This window comes from Protopterus annectens, chromosome 13.part0, assembly GCF_019279795.1.
Source record: "Protopterus annectens isolate FY-2018-M chromosome 13.part0, PAN1.0, whole genome shotgun sequence".
Classification (NCBI taxonomy): Eukaryota; Metazoa; Chordata; order Ceratodontiformes; family Protopteridae; genus Protopterus; species Protopterus annectens.
Window position 1 is genome coordinate 543,844,142 of NC_056747.1, and position 16,258 is coordinate 543,860,399.

Sequence of the window (16,258 nt, forward strand, 5' to 3'; positions counted from 1 at the left end):
TGGGATTACAAAGCAATAATTATGTTGGTGGAACATGACAGAAAAAGAAAATCTGAAAATATTAGACTCTCTTGGACTTTGTTAAACTTATAGGAGACTCTAAAGCATATGCCCTACATCGTGTCATTAATGTTCAGAAAGTAAACTATAAGTAAAACTAAATTTTCTTTTAATGGTACTATTTTGCAGTCCATGGTTTTCTTTCCACACTATAAACTAAAGTTTTCTCAGTTATTTTAAGTGTAATGAGGACACTAATGTAAACAGGTACTCCTGTTTTTTTTCTCTTTTTTATTTCTCCCTTATCTTTTTCTTTTTGTTCAGTTTTAAAAAATGTAGGCACTGCAATGTAAAAAAATGGTCTGGTAAAAAAAGAGCATGTCAAAAGAAATATTACTGTGCTTTTTCTCATTCTTACATAGGGGATTAACTGGATTAAGGCCCTTATCTTGATCTAGTAACAAGTCTTAAGAGAAAGCAAGTAAATGAAAAAGAATATTGAATGTTATAAGGCAAATAAATGTATGCTTAGTAGTAATACTGCATTTTGTCCTCATTTCTCCAGGAGACAGTCTGATAAAGTGAAATGGATGGGAGATAATGTTCTCTGATAGTATTCAAGTGTTTACTCAGCTCAGAGAGTTATAAAGATAAGACAAAACCAGACAGCACTTAATTGAAGCACAGGCTACACCATGCATCTTAGGATGGATAACCTTTCTTTTATGTTAACTCAAGTCTGTGAGTGTGGCTGTCAGTTTGGCACATTTATTCCTATTAGGAGGGTAAAACTTCAATATTTGAACATGTACATAGTTTTGTGTGTTAATATTAAACTAATAGATTTTAGGGGGTATTGTGGGTGTTTCTTTTGGGGGGTTGCTTGTGGGCTTTTAATAAAACAAAATCTGACATGGGCTCAAATGGATATGACAAGAAACAACTGTATAAAAGATCAACCTGCCAAACTGTATGCATGTAACGTAAAAGCTGGACATTTAACAAAAAAGCTGTTATACATAAAAGGTGGGAAAATAACTTTTTAATACAATTATTCTTTCTGTAATGTCTTTAAACCTCAATGGGCTCACAGATAAATGCAAAAAAGAAAGAGTAGTGAATGAGATTAAAAAATGTAGAGTACAAACATTTATGCTACAGGAAACATACGTGGAAATAACTTAACATGTGAATTTGATAAAGAATGGTTTTCAGGATGGTTACTTGGGACAAAGGAAAAGAAGAGTACTTATATTAATTGCAAGAGGAGTTCCAACAGTGATAGAAGAAGATAAAAAGTTGATAAGGGTAGATATGTAGTACTAAGGGGTTACTAGCAAGGAAGGAGGATTACACCGGCTTGTATTTATATTCCAACTAAAACTGATATAATGGAGCTTAATAAAATTCTGACAGAAATAATCAGCTTTCAGCAAGGAATATTACTTATAGGTGGGGGATGGAATTTGATTTGCAACAGTGAAGTTGTGTCTGGGAGTGCAGAAGGGAAAATATAACAAAGGACGGCAGATTTTTGAAGAAATTTATGAAAATACTTGGCATGGAAGATGTGATGTGAATTCAGTACTAGGAGTTTAGAGTGAATTTACATATTGTTCCCCAAGACATAAAAAATGGGCTAGGCTAGACAGAGTTTACATTTCACAGGAATATGTGCATTTAATTGAAGGTTTTGATATGCACTCAATAACTATTTGAGATCATGCGCCAAGAATAACTAAAATAAAAACACAGGGTAATAAAATAAAAATGAGACACTGGCGCTATCCCACCTATCTGTTGAAAAGAGAGGAATTTAAAGAATGGGTAGTGGAAATTATTTAGGAGCTATTAGAGAAGATAGAAATATCTTCTGAAAATACAGCTAGGGAGTGGAATAAAATTAAAGTGGAGTTTGTCCAAAAAATTTGGTGGAAATAAAAGGAAGAGATATGGTTAAGAAGTAACAATAATTATTTAGAGGGACTGACAAATGTTAAAGTACTGCAAAATAGGGGGAATCTCACAAAACAAGGACAAAAGCAACTGCAGAATGCTAAACAGAAAATAAGGGATTACCTTGATAATATGCATGAGTTTAGAAAGATTGCTGTTAAGCAACTGATTTCTGATAATAACTCTAGAGCACAATAACTTTTATCTCAACAACCCAGGCAGCAGAAAGTAAAAAGGTCTGTCACCAAGCTTAGGAAGCATATAACAAGGAAGATAAGAGATCCTGTAGAAGTATTAGAAATATTTCAGAAATTCTATAAAAATCTGTTTAAAGCAGAGAAATATGGAAATCAAGACAAGGTACAAATGGAAATGTTTATGGAAGAATTAAATATGATAAGGTTAGAGGTAGACGAGACGTAATTACTAACAGGATAGTAGGAGATAAGATAAAAATTGTGATGTATAACCAAGCTACTGGAAAGTCCCCAGGAATAGATGGTATGCCTGTAAAAGTTGAGAATCTAGGAGGGAAAAACTGATAAAGATCTGGAAGGTTTTGTTTAACAGTATTTTAAGAGGAGAATTACCAACATCCTGGAAGAAAGCACTGGTAGCTGTAATACCTAAAGAGGGTAAAGAGCCATCAGATCTAGCTTCATACAAGCCCATTTCAATCCGAAGCCATGACAGTAAAGTGTTTATGTTATAATGGCTAAAACAATGGTAAATATAATGTCAGAATTGATAGATATGGATCAGTGTGGTTCTGTGGAGGCGAGGCAAACATTCAACAACATTAACAGAACACTGATGATACAGAGGAAAGCAAAATGTAAGAAATGCCACTGTTGTTAGTGGATCTTTATGCAGAGAAAGCATTTGACAGAGTAAGCTGGGACTTTATGTATGAGCAGGGCAGTGGAAGTATTTGCATTCCTTGATAAAATTATAAGGTTGATTAGGAGGGTGTATGAGGGATTGGAGGTGAAAATTAAAGTGGGTGGGTTCCTCTCTGATAATTTCTGCTTGAGCAGATGAACCAGGCAGAGGTGTCCTCTTTCCCCTTTACTATTTGCATTATGTTTAGAACCATTGGCAAAGAAAATAAGGGACTCAGAAATTCAAGGATATAATTTGTATGGTAGTCAAGAAAAGCTGGCTCTGTTTGAAGATGATATTATTTTATACCTGATAAAACCAGAAAAGGACATTACAGTGTTCTGGAACATTTTGAGACAGTTTCAAATCTTTTGGGATACAAAATGAATTGGTTCAGCAGTATCCATATTTATGGGGACATGATAAAATTAAGTATTTAGGAGTATGGATTAAAAATGATTCTCGTGTGGCAGCTAAGGATATGTGGGAAGAGACTAAACAAAAGGTAATACAAAAACTGAGAAATTGGAAGCTCTGTTATGCAGATATGGATCATAAGATACAAGCAGTTAAAATGTTAATAGTCCCTTTACTCTTATACACAGGTCAGGCATGTTTTTATCAATCAGAGGAGAAATTGTGATAGCAATTAATAAAGAACTGAAGGATTTTATCTGGGAGGGGAAGACAGCAAGAGTCATGTGGGATAAGTTGATTCTTCTAATAGAACAAGGCAGACTGGGATTACCCGATTTCACGGGGTATTTCAGAGCTACACAGTTAAGGCTCCTATACATAGCACAAGTAGAAACCTATAATTCAAAGTAGAAAGTGATGATGATGATGAAACAATGTGGGGGGAGCTCGAGAAACAAGGAGAGACTGGGATTTTAGATGCAGTATTCTAAGAACTAAGCCAACATGGGAATCGAAAAAGGAGATTCTGCTGATAGTGACAACTGCAATTAGTGTTACAGACAATAAGCAAGAGGGGGCTGGAATTTATTGGAAAAACTGACATAAAAACCAAGGTATGGGAAGCAAATAACTAGGGAAAGGTAATAGAATGGGAAGATGCCAAGAATTTATTTGGACTGCAGGTTACAGACTGAGTTCCCTATCAAGGATTGATAGAGTATAGGCAAGCAGAAAAAATGGGGGGTCCTAAATGGAAGACCAGCACTGGTAGAGTTTTTAATTAGAATCTAGAACAGAAGCTGCTGTTAAAAAAGGAATAATTAGTAGAGCTTATAAAATATTGCATGATAACTATAAGAATCAATCAGAGGGAAGTTAGAAAGGATCGGGAAGAGAGACTGAATAAGTATTTCACAAAGAAACAATGAGGGTCTATATACAAAAAATCTAAAAGATTTAGGATTTTTGCTTGGAAATGTTTACATAGATAATTTATACCTACAGTATACTCCAGAGAATTTTTCCTCAGGTTGACAGCAAATGCTGGAGGTGTGATGGGGAAGAAAGATATAATTGGGAACATATTTTCTGGGAGTGGAATGAGTTGCCAGACTTTAAAGATTCCCTGCAGACAACTCCATCAGAGATACTGGATGACAAATTGATGTAACTAGGGAAATGATTTTTCTGAGCTATGATTCAGAATCGGAATTGCCTAGACAAAGGCCTTGCTGAGTCTAATTAAAAAGCAATTACTAGAAAATGGAGATCAAAGTCTAAACGAACTGTACTAGAAGTAGGGAATATAGAAAAAGAGAAAACAGCTGGAATTGGGATCTTTGGAAAAGGGTAGGATCAAATTACATAGGAAAAAATGGGAATTGTTGGAACAATACATACAGGGGAGAAATGAGGTTTAAAAGAAGGCAGAATTTGAATAAGCTATGCAATGTTTCATTGACAATGATTGAGTAGATTAAAATTAAAATTGTGTCAATATGGTTTGTGATGTACAATGCTTAGAACTAAGATTATGTCAATATGGTTTGTTTTCATTTATATAAATGTAGGATTACCTATGTCATAAGTCATAATTTAATAAAGATGTTTATTGTTTCAAAAACAGTATAACACTTAACAGTATGTGTCAAAGCTGTATTACTCCATCGATGCTGTGGCTTTCAACCATGTTTTTAGCACTGTGAGCCATGGTGTCTTATTTAAAAGATGTGGTATTCCTGGGTTATCTCCCCTCATAGTTGACTAAGTTTGCTTATGCCTCTTTGGCACATCAAAGTCACTTCAGATCAGGCCTAATGGTTGTGGAGCCGACTCCTTAGATGATTTCTAATGTCCTCCTTCCTATTTTCACTAGTTTTGCTCCTGTAAATATTTGATTGTATGGCACCATTAGCTCTAAGCAATCAATGCACCTTGATGATAGACATTTTTATTAGTAATTTAGAAAATCAAAAGATCATCTGACACCCCTACCCCATCCAAACATATGCATACAAGCTCACTTGTATTTTCTGTATCCGTGACATGTACTCTGTTTGGAATTGTCACGCGCACAAACACACACACACACACACACACACACACACACACACACACACACACACACACACACACACACACACACATCAGGATGATTTTTTTGCCTGTGTAGTGATGCTATATAGAACGCTTCAACCATTGTTCTGATGTTGTACCAGTCTTATTCTTTATGATTGGGACTTGGTTCTAATTGATTTATTAGGGGTCAAGTCTCATTGTTCATTTGTTTTAATTAAGCATATATTAATGAATGTGATTTTACTTGTTGCTTCATCTGAAGAAGTCTGTGATTGGCAGAACAAAAAAGCATGTTATATTTTTAGCATTAATGTATTTGAGTGTTTAATAAACAGCAGTGATTTGTGCCATATCTTTTGTGTGCTCAGTGGAGTGTGCTTGGACTTTTTATTGTGTTCTGGGTTGTTTGGCACACTGTCTCCCTTGTTTTTGGGTTTGTTTGTTTTTTGTTTGTTTTTGTTTTTTGTTTTTTGCATCTTGAAAAACCATTCCAAGTGACAAATATTAATTTTGTGAGAATAGATCTTATTTCAGACAAGGCATGATGTAACAGCCGTTAAAGTGACTACTTATTTATTTGTTCCTTTTGTTAACTACTTAAGTGGGCCTGTCCATGGACCTTTTCAGCCATGACCTGAGACATGGGCAGAAATAGATATATTTTGTTACATGTAAAACAGAAGAGTTGCACTTCAAATTCATACAATGCCAGTATGCATGAAAACAGGTTCTGCACAAGCTGTCACAGTTTCACAACTAAGGTTAAGTAGAATTTTAAATAGGTAATTTAATACAGTTTCATTAGGAAACTAATAAACCTGTACAAGAATATACATACCAAAAACAAAATAATTAACCTGATTGCGAGGTACTTTGTAAAATTAAGTTACTAAATGGCTGCTAAGCGCAGACAAAGTCAAACTCAGTGAAATAAATTTCATTAGGCCTATTTCATACTTATCTCTTGGACATTAAGGCCACTAGGTCAAACAGTTATCAGGACTAGCTTAGTATAGTCCAGCCTCCAGGCAAGAGGCAGGAAATCTATCTTTAAAGGGTTCCCTATTAGAAGACCAATGCATCTTGGTTGAACTCAAAAGCCTGAAACGGCAAAATATCGAAGCGGCTTTTAAGGGAATTCTTTCCCTGGGAAAGAATTTGCTTGGCTGCTTCGTTACTTTTCTATTTTCGGCACTGTAGTGCAATCTCAGAGTTGGTATATTTAAGTAGGGGGTTCTGGGGGGCACAGCCCCCCACATTGGGGGGTGTGGGGGGTGAAGCCCCCCACTTAATATAATGTTTAAAGTATGTTTTCTTTTTTTTGTTGTTGTTGGAACAGCGATTTTTTTCCCTAGGAAAAAAAATCGCTGTTCTGACAGTTCGAAATTGTAAGCTTTCACTTACATAGGTTTGATTAATCACCGTTCACTTTTTTAAGTGCTCGATGAACTAATATAGACCCCTTTAAAGATGGTGATCTCACTTGAGGTCAAGAGATGGTGTTTGCCACATTAGAGGGACGGAGTCTAGCAGCTGATGGACTGTTCTGCTGGCCTGATAGATTAATGGAGCCTTGATGACCTTGAGTCTTCAAGCCTACCTCTTGATGGGGTAGTGTGGTGTATGCATAAATGACCACCGCAGCTCTATCCCTCATTGCACCTCATGTTATGCATAGTGAGACTGAACAACTGCCTGCATGGATGATGGTCTGCTGTTCAGGCACCAGTCTTTACTACCCAAAAGCCTCACTCTCCATGACATCTTCATGAAGAAGTCATACAACTCTGCCTTCAGAGAAGCCGGTGCCTCCCTCTGGCAAAAGGACACATCTGGACTGGCTGATATGGAGAGAATATGGTTAGCTATGTTTCAGTGGTCTCAGGGAAACAATACTGTAGGACCAAATGGGTCCATAGTAGATGAGCTGGGATGTAAGTGCAGCATAAAAAAATAAGTGGATTGCTGGTACAGGAGCATGTATTCTGCTTATGCTACTGCTGACGTAAATGCAAAAATAAGTTTAGTTACTAGATGGTAAGCCAAAAGAAGGAAGTGATGAACAGAGCAGTCACTCATCCTCACAATAAGCTTGCATTGCAGCACACTCTTTCTAAAGAAGAACAAAGGGGTAAGCAGGGAGTAGCACCTGGTCTCCAGAGGTAGGGGTGTGAAAATAACAACAAAAGAAGAAATGAATAGCTAATTATCAGAAATAAAAATTTAAAATAAAAATGTAGTAAAACGGGTAAAATAAATAATGCAGAGAGATACTGGCTAGATTTTCATCCCCATAGTTTCTGCCTGGGATCCTTTGTAATATTGCATATTTACTCATGCAGTTTGCATACAGTCTCATAACTAAATCTAGTAGCATTGACATCAGTGGTACACCAATTTTATTTATTTATTTTTATTTGATTGGCAGTAATCAATTGTTTGCAGTGTCTTTGTTTTCAATACCTGCTATGTCAACTCAAACTTTTTTTTTTTTTAATTTGGTACTAAAACTGCAGTAGAGAATCAGTCACATTGTGACTTTGTGAAACTGAGGAATATGTTGGTACGAACACATATGCAAGACTTGAAGGACGTAACTCGGGACACTCACTATGAGAACTATCGGGCTCAGTGCATCCAAAGTATGACCAGAATGGTGGTGAAGGAACGTAACAGGAAGTAAGTGGTCACTGTCTTTAACCACACTGAAATTCAGTAGGAGTAGAAAGATGGGGTGGAATAAATGAAAGGAAGTATCGACTATTGTTCAAACATTTGAGCAATGGTTATTCAGCAACTGGCTGATGCATACTAACACAATTTAGTTTGCCGTCCAAAATGTGGAACAACATTCTAAAGCTGTATACAATAACACACACAGACTGCAGTTAAAATGCTTATGTTATCTTTCTAAAGGATCTAAAATTGAGTTGGGTTCTATTCTGAAGAAAGCACATACTACATTTTTAATATTATTTCAGTTGGTTAAAACATTCCTTCCCACACAATATACAACAGCATTTAATGCTTTATTGCTATCCAAAACTGAAAATGAACACATTTTATGATTTTATCAGGACACCACTGCCTTGCATAAAGTACAGTTTATACAGCTATCTCTGACAGCTATTTTCTGCACCAGCACTCCATATTATATAAAGGCTACACCAGAGAACATGCTTTCTATGTTTGTCCTAATTCTAGGTCGTGTTTCATAAATTATATTTTAATAGCTGCACCAAACAGTTTTACCTATGTTTTAGTAAAACATCATGAAAATATGTTTTGTAATGGTTTGGTGACCTTTACTTCGAGAATAAGGTTTGTTCGTTGTAACTGTATAAGCTTTAATGTTTAGTACTAAAGTAATTTAACGAAAGCAGTTATCAGCAAGAATTTACAGTCTGATCTAACTCTAGTGGCATGCTTTTCATTTCAATTAACATGTCCGGGTCATGGCAGCAGACAACATGCATTCATATTAATTTCTGCTTTTCAGAAGCAAGGCATTTATTTTCTTAATGACCTTTCTTGTGCTCTATGAATTGTCTGCCTTTAGTTGGGCTTAACTGACCTTCAGTTTACTTAACTATTTATGTACGGAATACAAAGTTGCTCTCAGTTACGGAAAAATACACAAGCTAGAACAGTTTTAGCAGATGTTTCTGCTTGCAGAGTGATTAATTTTCTTATTTAAAGCAATGGTAAACAATAACAAACAACATTTAAGAGTACACTGGCAATTATATACATGTAAATATGTAGTGTGTGTGTGTGTGTGTGTGTGTGTGTGTGTGTGTGTGTGTGTGTGTGTGTGTGTGTGTGTGTGTGTGTGTGTGTGTGTGCAAATATTAGCAAATGCAGGCAACAGCAAACAGCTGTGAGGATATGAAGTTTGAGTGAAGAGAAAGTGAGAGAATGCTGAGTTGTGTGATAATGTCAAACTGTTTATTTTGGTAGGCAATATTTATTATTGGTGACAGCATTGGTATCAACGCAAACCTGTTCTATTAAGTTTTTAGTGAATTACAGAAATTTAGCAATTATCCATGACTGGTTGTGGGTATCACAGGATTTACCCATGGTTGGTGTGGTTTGATCACAAGGGCAACAAAATGTCAATTATACAATGACTGCCCATTAATTAATATTTGAAAACGAGCACGCTGATTGGCCAGCCCAACCAGTTGTAAATCCCAGAATATACCAACAGAAAAAGGACCAGTCACCCGGACTTCTTTCCGCTCGTATATTCCATAACTTTTTTTTTTTTTTTTTTTTAACAAAAAGTAAAAAAAAAAATATATAGTCTGGACTCCGGACATACCAGAGAGGCAGGATGGAGGAAATACAGAGAAAGTCAGGTACGTTATTTAAAACTAAAGACACGTACTTGATTTTCTTTGCATTTCCTCCATTCTGTCTCTCTCTCCTACCCCTAAAGTACCTGAAACTTTTTTTTTTATTAAAAAAAAAAAAAAAAAAAGAAAACAAAAACGGAGCAACGGAGACTTTCTTTTCCGCATTGCTTCCTTTTCAAAGCATTGTTGTACTGGGTATGCATGGGAACGCAAGTCCCATACACATGTGTACTACATCAAAACAAGGCAGCAGGATACGACCAGCCACAGAACGCCACCATTATAAAAAGACATTATTTAAGAAAAGTATTTTTTTTCTTAAATAATGTCATTGTATAACAGCAATAACCGAACCTATGGTTGTGAATTTGCCCTCGTGATTAAACCATGCCAACCGTGGGTAAATCTTTAATATATAAGCACTTTACTATCTTGAAATACTGAAATCTCGAATTTTAGCATCTCGAAACGAAAATGGCGAAAGTGCAGTTGAGCAAAAATGCACTTGATCGAACTCAAAGTGTCGAATTTGTGGTTGTGGTGGAGCTGTACCTGGGATTTGCTGTGTTTGTAAGGTGTGGTGTGCTGTGGGATATGGTTTGCCTGCCGTTGTGTAGATATATGTGGAGATTCAGGTAAGTGCTGTTTTTTTAAGGGTTCTGGGTAGGGATTTGAGTGTATGTGAGTGTGCTAGGACGTTTTAGGTGTAGGTTAGGGTAGATAGGTAAGAGTGTAAGTGTGTAAGTGTTGAGAGTGGTGGTGTTTGTATGTATGTGGTGTGTTTTTGTGCAAGGGGAATATAGAGTATGTAGTGGTGGGTTTAGTGTCTGTCTTTTTAGTGCGACCTCTGAGTTAGTATATATAAGTAGCAGGGGTGTGGGGGGTGCAGGGGGGCCTATTTGTAGGGTAGGTGTGTATTTGTGTTGTTGTGTTTGTGTGTGTTTTGTTGGTTTGTTGTTGTTTGGGGAGGAAAGTGTATGTATGTCTGTTTGTGGGGAGGGTGTATTTAAAAGTCGCGATTTTGAATTTCGTGCTTTTGGGGTTTCGATATTGTGAATGTTCACCTTTGTAGTCTCGAGATACTGAAATATGAGATTTTAGTATTTTGAGATTATAAAGTGAATATACATATATATATATATATATATATATATATATATATATATATATATATATATATATATATATATATATATATATATATATGGGTCTACTTCATCTTACCGAATTTTCACTTGTTCGAATGCTAGTTTGCCGACTGCACCTCAGCAAAATTCCAGTTAAGCAAAACCACGGACTACAGAACAGCTTTCTCTAGGAAACGAACCACTTGGCCACCAGGGTGAAGTTTGCCCTTTTCCCAAGTATTGTGTATGTAGGGGAACCATATATGTATGTATGTATGTATGTATATATATATATATATATATATATATATATGTGTATATATATATATATATATATATATATATATATATATATATATATATATATTTATACATATATATGTACATACACACACACACACACACACACACACACACACACACACACACACACATATAAAAATAACAAAAAAACTTCTGAAGGCATGTGTAAAACGTAAATAAAACTAAGTATAACTCAAGAAGGAATGCAGCAATTAGAACTTGTGATTGAGCGAGCTTTCGTTCTTTATTTAAGAACTTCATCAGAATAATATATATATATATATATATATATATATATATATATATATATATATACATATACACACACACGTTTGATTTTTTTTATTGTAAAATTGTATCTTATTATTAAATATTATAATGTACTATTATTTTCAATAATCTGGCTGTGTCATGTGTGCTTTAAAACTGTTTTACTAATAGGTAGAAATGAATTCAGCCAAACACCTCTGTATTTTTATAAGCCTTCTAAGGCACTGTTTGGATATGTATGACACACTAACTACAGAAACCTAAAAAACAGAGTAAACTAATTAAGGAGCTCATGATCCATAAATGTTTATGTTAGAGTTAAGATTTTCAAGCTAAACAAATTTACAAACCAGCTTATTTATACCAGCATCTTTTGTACAGTAACTGATGGGTAAAACAACATAGTACCTAATGTTCTACACATCTGAATAAAACACCTTTAGTGGCCAGTCTCAAGTTTCCTGCAGGCCAATTTAATTATAATCTACATACAAAGACACCTGGGAAAGGCGAGGTTACTGCAGGGGCAGAAACACCAAGGAAGATTATAGCAGATGCAAGAGTTAAATAACATGACAGTATTACTTACTATATTTTGGAAGCAGCCAAATGTCCATCTCCAAGTAATATACTTTAATCTGCGCCTTAGGGAAAAATAACTGATTTGATGCTACAATGGCCTTGTATCAGTTCACCTGCAAATTATATTTGCAATGTTTTTTTTTTTTTTTGCTGTGAAACATTATGTCAACATGCCGTAAAATGATAAGTCATTCAACCTAAATACAAAAGCTCTTTTGAACCACCATTAAATGTTAGATGTTTTGAACAAGCATGCTTATGTAACTTTATAACCTGTAGCCAGTTTATTAAAATTCAGTCTTGAATAAGAATAGTTTAGAGGGAGGTACTCATGACTTAAAAAAATAACTCCATTTATATTTGCTCTACCGACAAGGGTGGGGTGAAGGAGGTGGCTGCCCCAAGAGCAAGGTGTTGGGGTGAGCGACTGCAGTACTGTGATATTCATTCTTTCATTGCCATGCTGCCATTTCTGATAGACAATAGAGTTTGGTTTTGGGAGGGGGTTTTGTTTGATTTTTTTTGTCAAGAACACCAGATTAGAGAGTTTTTTTTTTTTGCTCTTCACATAATTATGTAGACACATGGAATGGTAGAATCTGGTATAGAAGTCAGGAGCACCTGATTAAACTTTTTTTTTTGTCATTGACTAAGAGTTGAAGGCTACCATTCTGGGAGAGGCACTGGGCATAAGATGATACAGCTATAGCTCTGGGATGGACAGGGTTTTCAGGCGATAATCATATTATAATAACCTCATATTAGCCCACCTTAATAATCTGCCTAAATACAGCAAGGTCTTTTGATGCAAACAGTAAACTTAAATATGACAGTTGATTACTAAACAAACTAATGATTTTCTTAAGCTAAATCACAGCGGTTTGGTCCTTTAACATTATGAAACTTTTAAGAATGCTCAGTAAGTAATATGTAATACTTACTCGCTTTCATGAGGTCTTTACTTTGTTTCTAGAAAGAAGCACACCACATGTCAGGCACCTTCCTATAACTAGGGATTAGCATATTTAAAGATACATACACCTATGTGCCACACACTCCTTTTTCCAGTTGCATAACATACCCATTTTATATACATCTTATGAGATATTATGAACATTATATTCATCAGTTTAAATTCTACTTAACTTTATATTAAAAATGTCATTGACTTTTACATCAAACAGTAATTTTTGATCTCAATAAATGCAGTTTTAATGTTTACAATCCTGATCAACACTACATCTACAGTGTTTCATAGTACTTTTCAAATCTGTCTCCGTTTTCTTGCATCGGTACTTCTGATTATTCTGGTTGTTTGCCTTACCTGAACTTTGATGCATTTTTCTTATTTAGATGTCTGTTGTTCCTCTTACACAACTTCCATCCTTCCTAAAAATAACAAATGACCTAGGTCTACGTAGTTTACCAACTGCTTCAGCTTCAGGCTTCAAACTTTCCCAGTGGATTTTGCATTTTTACTTTGTCCTATTTCAACCCATTCAGTTCTAAAGACAAATTGTTTCGATTATATCAGGGTTTATTTTAGCAGTTCCTTTATTTTTCATTGATTTTCAAGTCTCAGAAGCTAATTTTCTTTTTATCCTTATGCCCATCAGCAAACAAGTTACTGAGAGAGTATGTTCCTACAACGAGTACCCGTGTATTCCTAAACTGCGAGATGGCAGTTGTAGCTACTACTGTCGCTCTTTATCATCGCATTCTACACTTTTATGGTAATTCTCTCCATTTGTCCATTGGAATGCAGATAGTGTGGACTGGATGTTATGTGTCTGAATTCCCAATCATGCACAAATCTCTTGAATTTCTGACTTTTGTTCTAGATCATTATTTATGTACTTCTTAACTGGTAACCAAACTGGCCCTAAGATCATTTTCTACCATGACATAGGCTAACCGGTATGAACAATGAGATTATATATAATATATCTAAAAAAGACAGAATTAGAAGGAATTGCTGCAAACAAAGTACATGTATAATTCATTAATACATAAACATGGGATAACAATAACATGAGATGTCACAAGCAGAGGAAGGTACATATAAAGTTAAAAATAAATGTCAAAAAATGCTCATCTCTAGGACATATTAAATGCAATAAGAATTCAGCAATATAGAAAACTGTGAGTTTTTAAACAATAAGGGCTATGAGTTTACTTCAGATTTTTATAGCATTTACGCTTATGTTTCCTTAAACTTTCACAGATTTTGATTTCTAATATGATGAGATAGGCACTTCCAGCCAGTTTACTGTTGAAATGTTGAATGGCACTACATCGACTGTACTATAGTCGAACACGGAATTTCGAAAATAGTAATGTCGATGACAAAAACACAATCTAGGACTGTGTTTTAACATGGGTCAAGGTAGGGGAGATGTTTGTAGTTCTGAATAATACTGAGCACCTACCTCGACCCATGTTAAAACCATTCCTAGATTGTTTTATTGACGTCGACATTACTATTTTGGAACTTCCGTGTTCGACTATAGTACAGTCGATGTAGTGCCATTCGACATTTCAATAGTAAACCCTTCCAGCCAACAGGTGCAACTTTTGAGAATGATCTTTCTCCTACTGCCTTGGTAAAATGGGTGAGACAGTACTGGAGTTCCTTGATTTGTTGAAATTAAAGGATAGTTACAAGAGGACTCTTACAGCTTTTGTCAGTGAGAATAAAATGGTTGAAGTGTAGCCATCTAAACATAAGAGTAATTATCAATTATATGACATAGTACTCGCTATATTGCTAGTAAATTTTCAGTCTCATTAGCATGGTGATGAAATGGCAGACTACTTTTGATGTAGTTTGAAGAAAGTGGGTGATATCTCTCTTGACAACTTAATAATTATCTGTAAGTTTGATTTCTCGGTTGATTATGAAAAAATATTTTGTCAGCTTTGAGCACTCAGTTCTGCGCACAATGTATTACTACCTTGAATGAAAAGTAGGACTGTATTTCTTCTATTACAGAGATTTTTTTTTTTTTGATAAGGCCAGTCTCTCACTGCAAGTTTTTTCACTAACTGCATTGCTAGGTCAATGGAAATACATTTTTGGAATTATTTTACTTTTCTTTCTGCCACAGTGACACTGGAAACTGAAAAATCACCTAAGTAATCTCCATTTCTTATTCTAAGAGTTATCCATGCTTCTCTGGTAAACATAGTCTATTTAATACCTCTGCTATGTGTAGTGCTATGCTTTATACCTACTTCACTTTCAGCTCGCATGCTGACATAAATTAAGGAACATCTTTTCTACTCTTGGCCAAGCCTTTTGTAAAGATGTATTGAATATACATTCTTGCGCATTATGGTCTGTTTCTCCTTAAGCTCCTTTATCATAGACACTCAGAGAATTTCTCACATCCATACACTATTGATAACAGTTCATTTTCTTTCTCTGCATAATTATTGTCTGCATCTGCCAAGTACTAATAGCAAAAAGGCAACTGGTATTTTGTAGAATTACAGCTGCTATACCATTCTGATTGGCATCTTCTTACCCCTCAACTGTCTTATTCACATCATACTATTTTAAGCTGGCACTCCTATAATTAGTTTACATAGTATCTTGGGGGTCTGTTCTTCTTCACAGTTCAATTCCCAAGCTACACTTTGCTCTAATAGCTTCCTTAGAGACATAGTTATCTCAGACATATTAGCCACATTAGTTCTAGAAACCATTATAATCCCCGTTTGCCTTCTGGCCTTGACATTTGCACAACTGTTTTGCCTTTTACTGTGTCAGACTCCAGTCTCTATGACGTCACAATATGACTGATGTATTCCAGATGTGTCACTCTTCTTATTATTATTGTTATTCTTATTTTATACATGGTCTTATTCAACTTGAATTTATGTTTTCTTTATGTAACAGCTGTATCAGCCACTTAACAAGCTCTTCCTGTGTCTGACCCCCTACTAATAAATAATCAGCTATAGCACTTTTCAAGCATTCAATTGCCCAGTCAATGATTTTTTTAACAGATCCAGTGCAAGTGAAGTACCGAAGATAAGTCTAAGAATCTGTTTTGTTTTCATAATGTTGTATTAAATATGCAACATTTTTAGCTTTTTTGTACAGATTTATCTGCCAGAATATCTGGTTTGCATGTAGCATTGAAAATAAATTAAATTTGTCTTAACGAAGACTATTTCTTTACTGTAACCAAAGGCCCAAATTCTCCTCTAATGGCTTTATTCATATACTACAGAGCAACATAAAGGAGAATTTTGTCCAGCCTCAAAGCAGTAACC

The 16,258-nt window shown here is 35.3% G+C and overlaps 1 protein-coding gene across 2 annotated transcripts in view; it reads left to right on the forward strand.

Moving 5' to 3' along the window:
• Positions 1-16,258, forward strand: part of LOC122787456 (septin-4) — a 1,249,948-nt gene that overhangs the window by 1,186,064 nt on the left and 47,626 nt on the right. For both annotated transcript variants that reach the window (XM_044054187.1, XM_044054188.1), the window contains one exon: positions 7,851-8,013. In XM_044054187.1, coding sequence (XP_043910122.1) covers positions 7,851-8,013 — 163 coding nt within the window. The remainder of the gene's footprint in view (positions 1-7,850; positions 8,014-16,258) is intronic.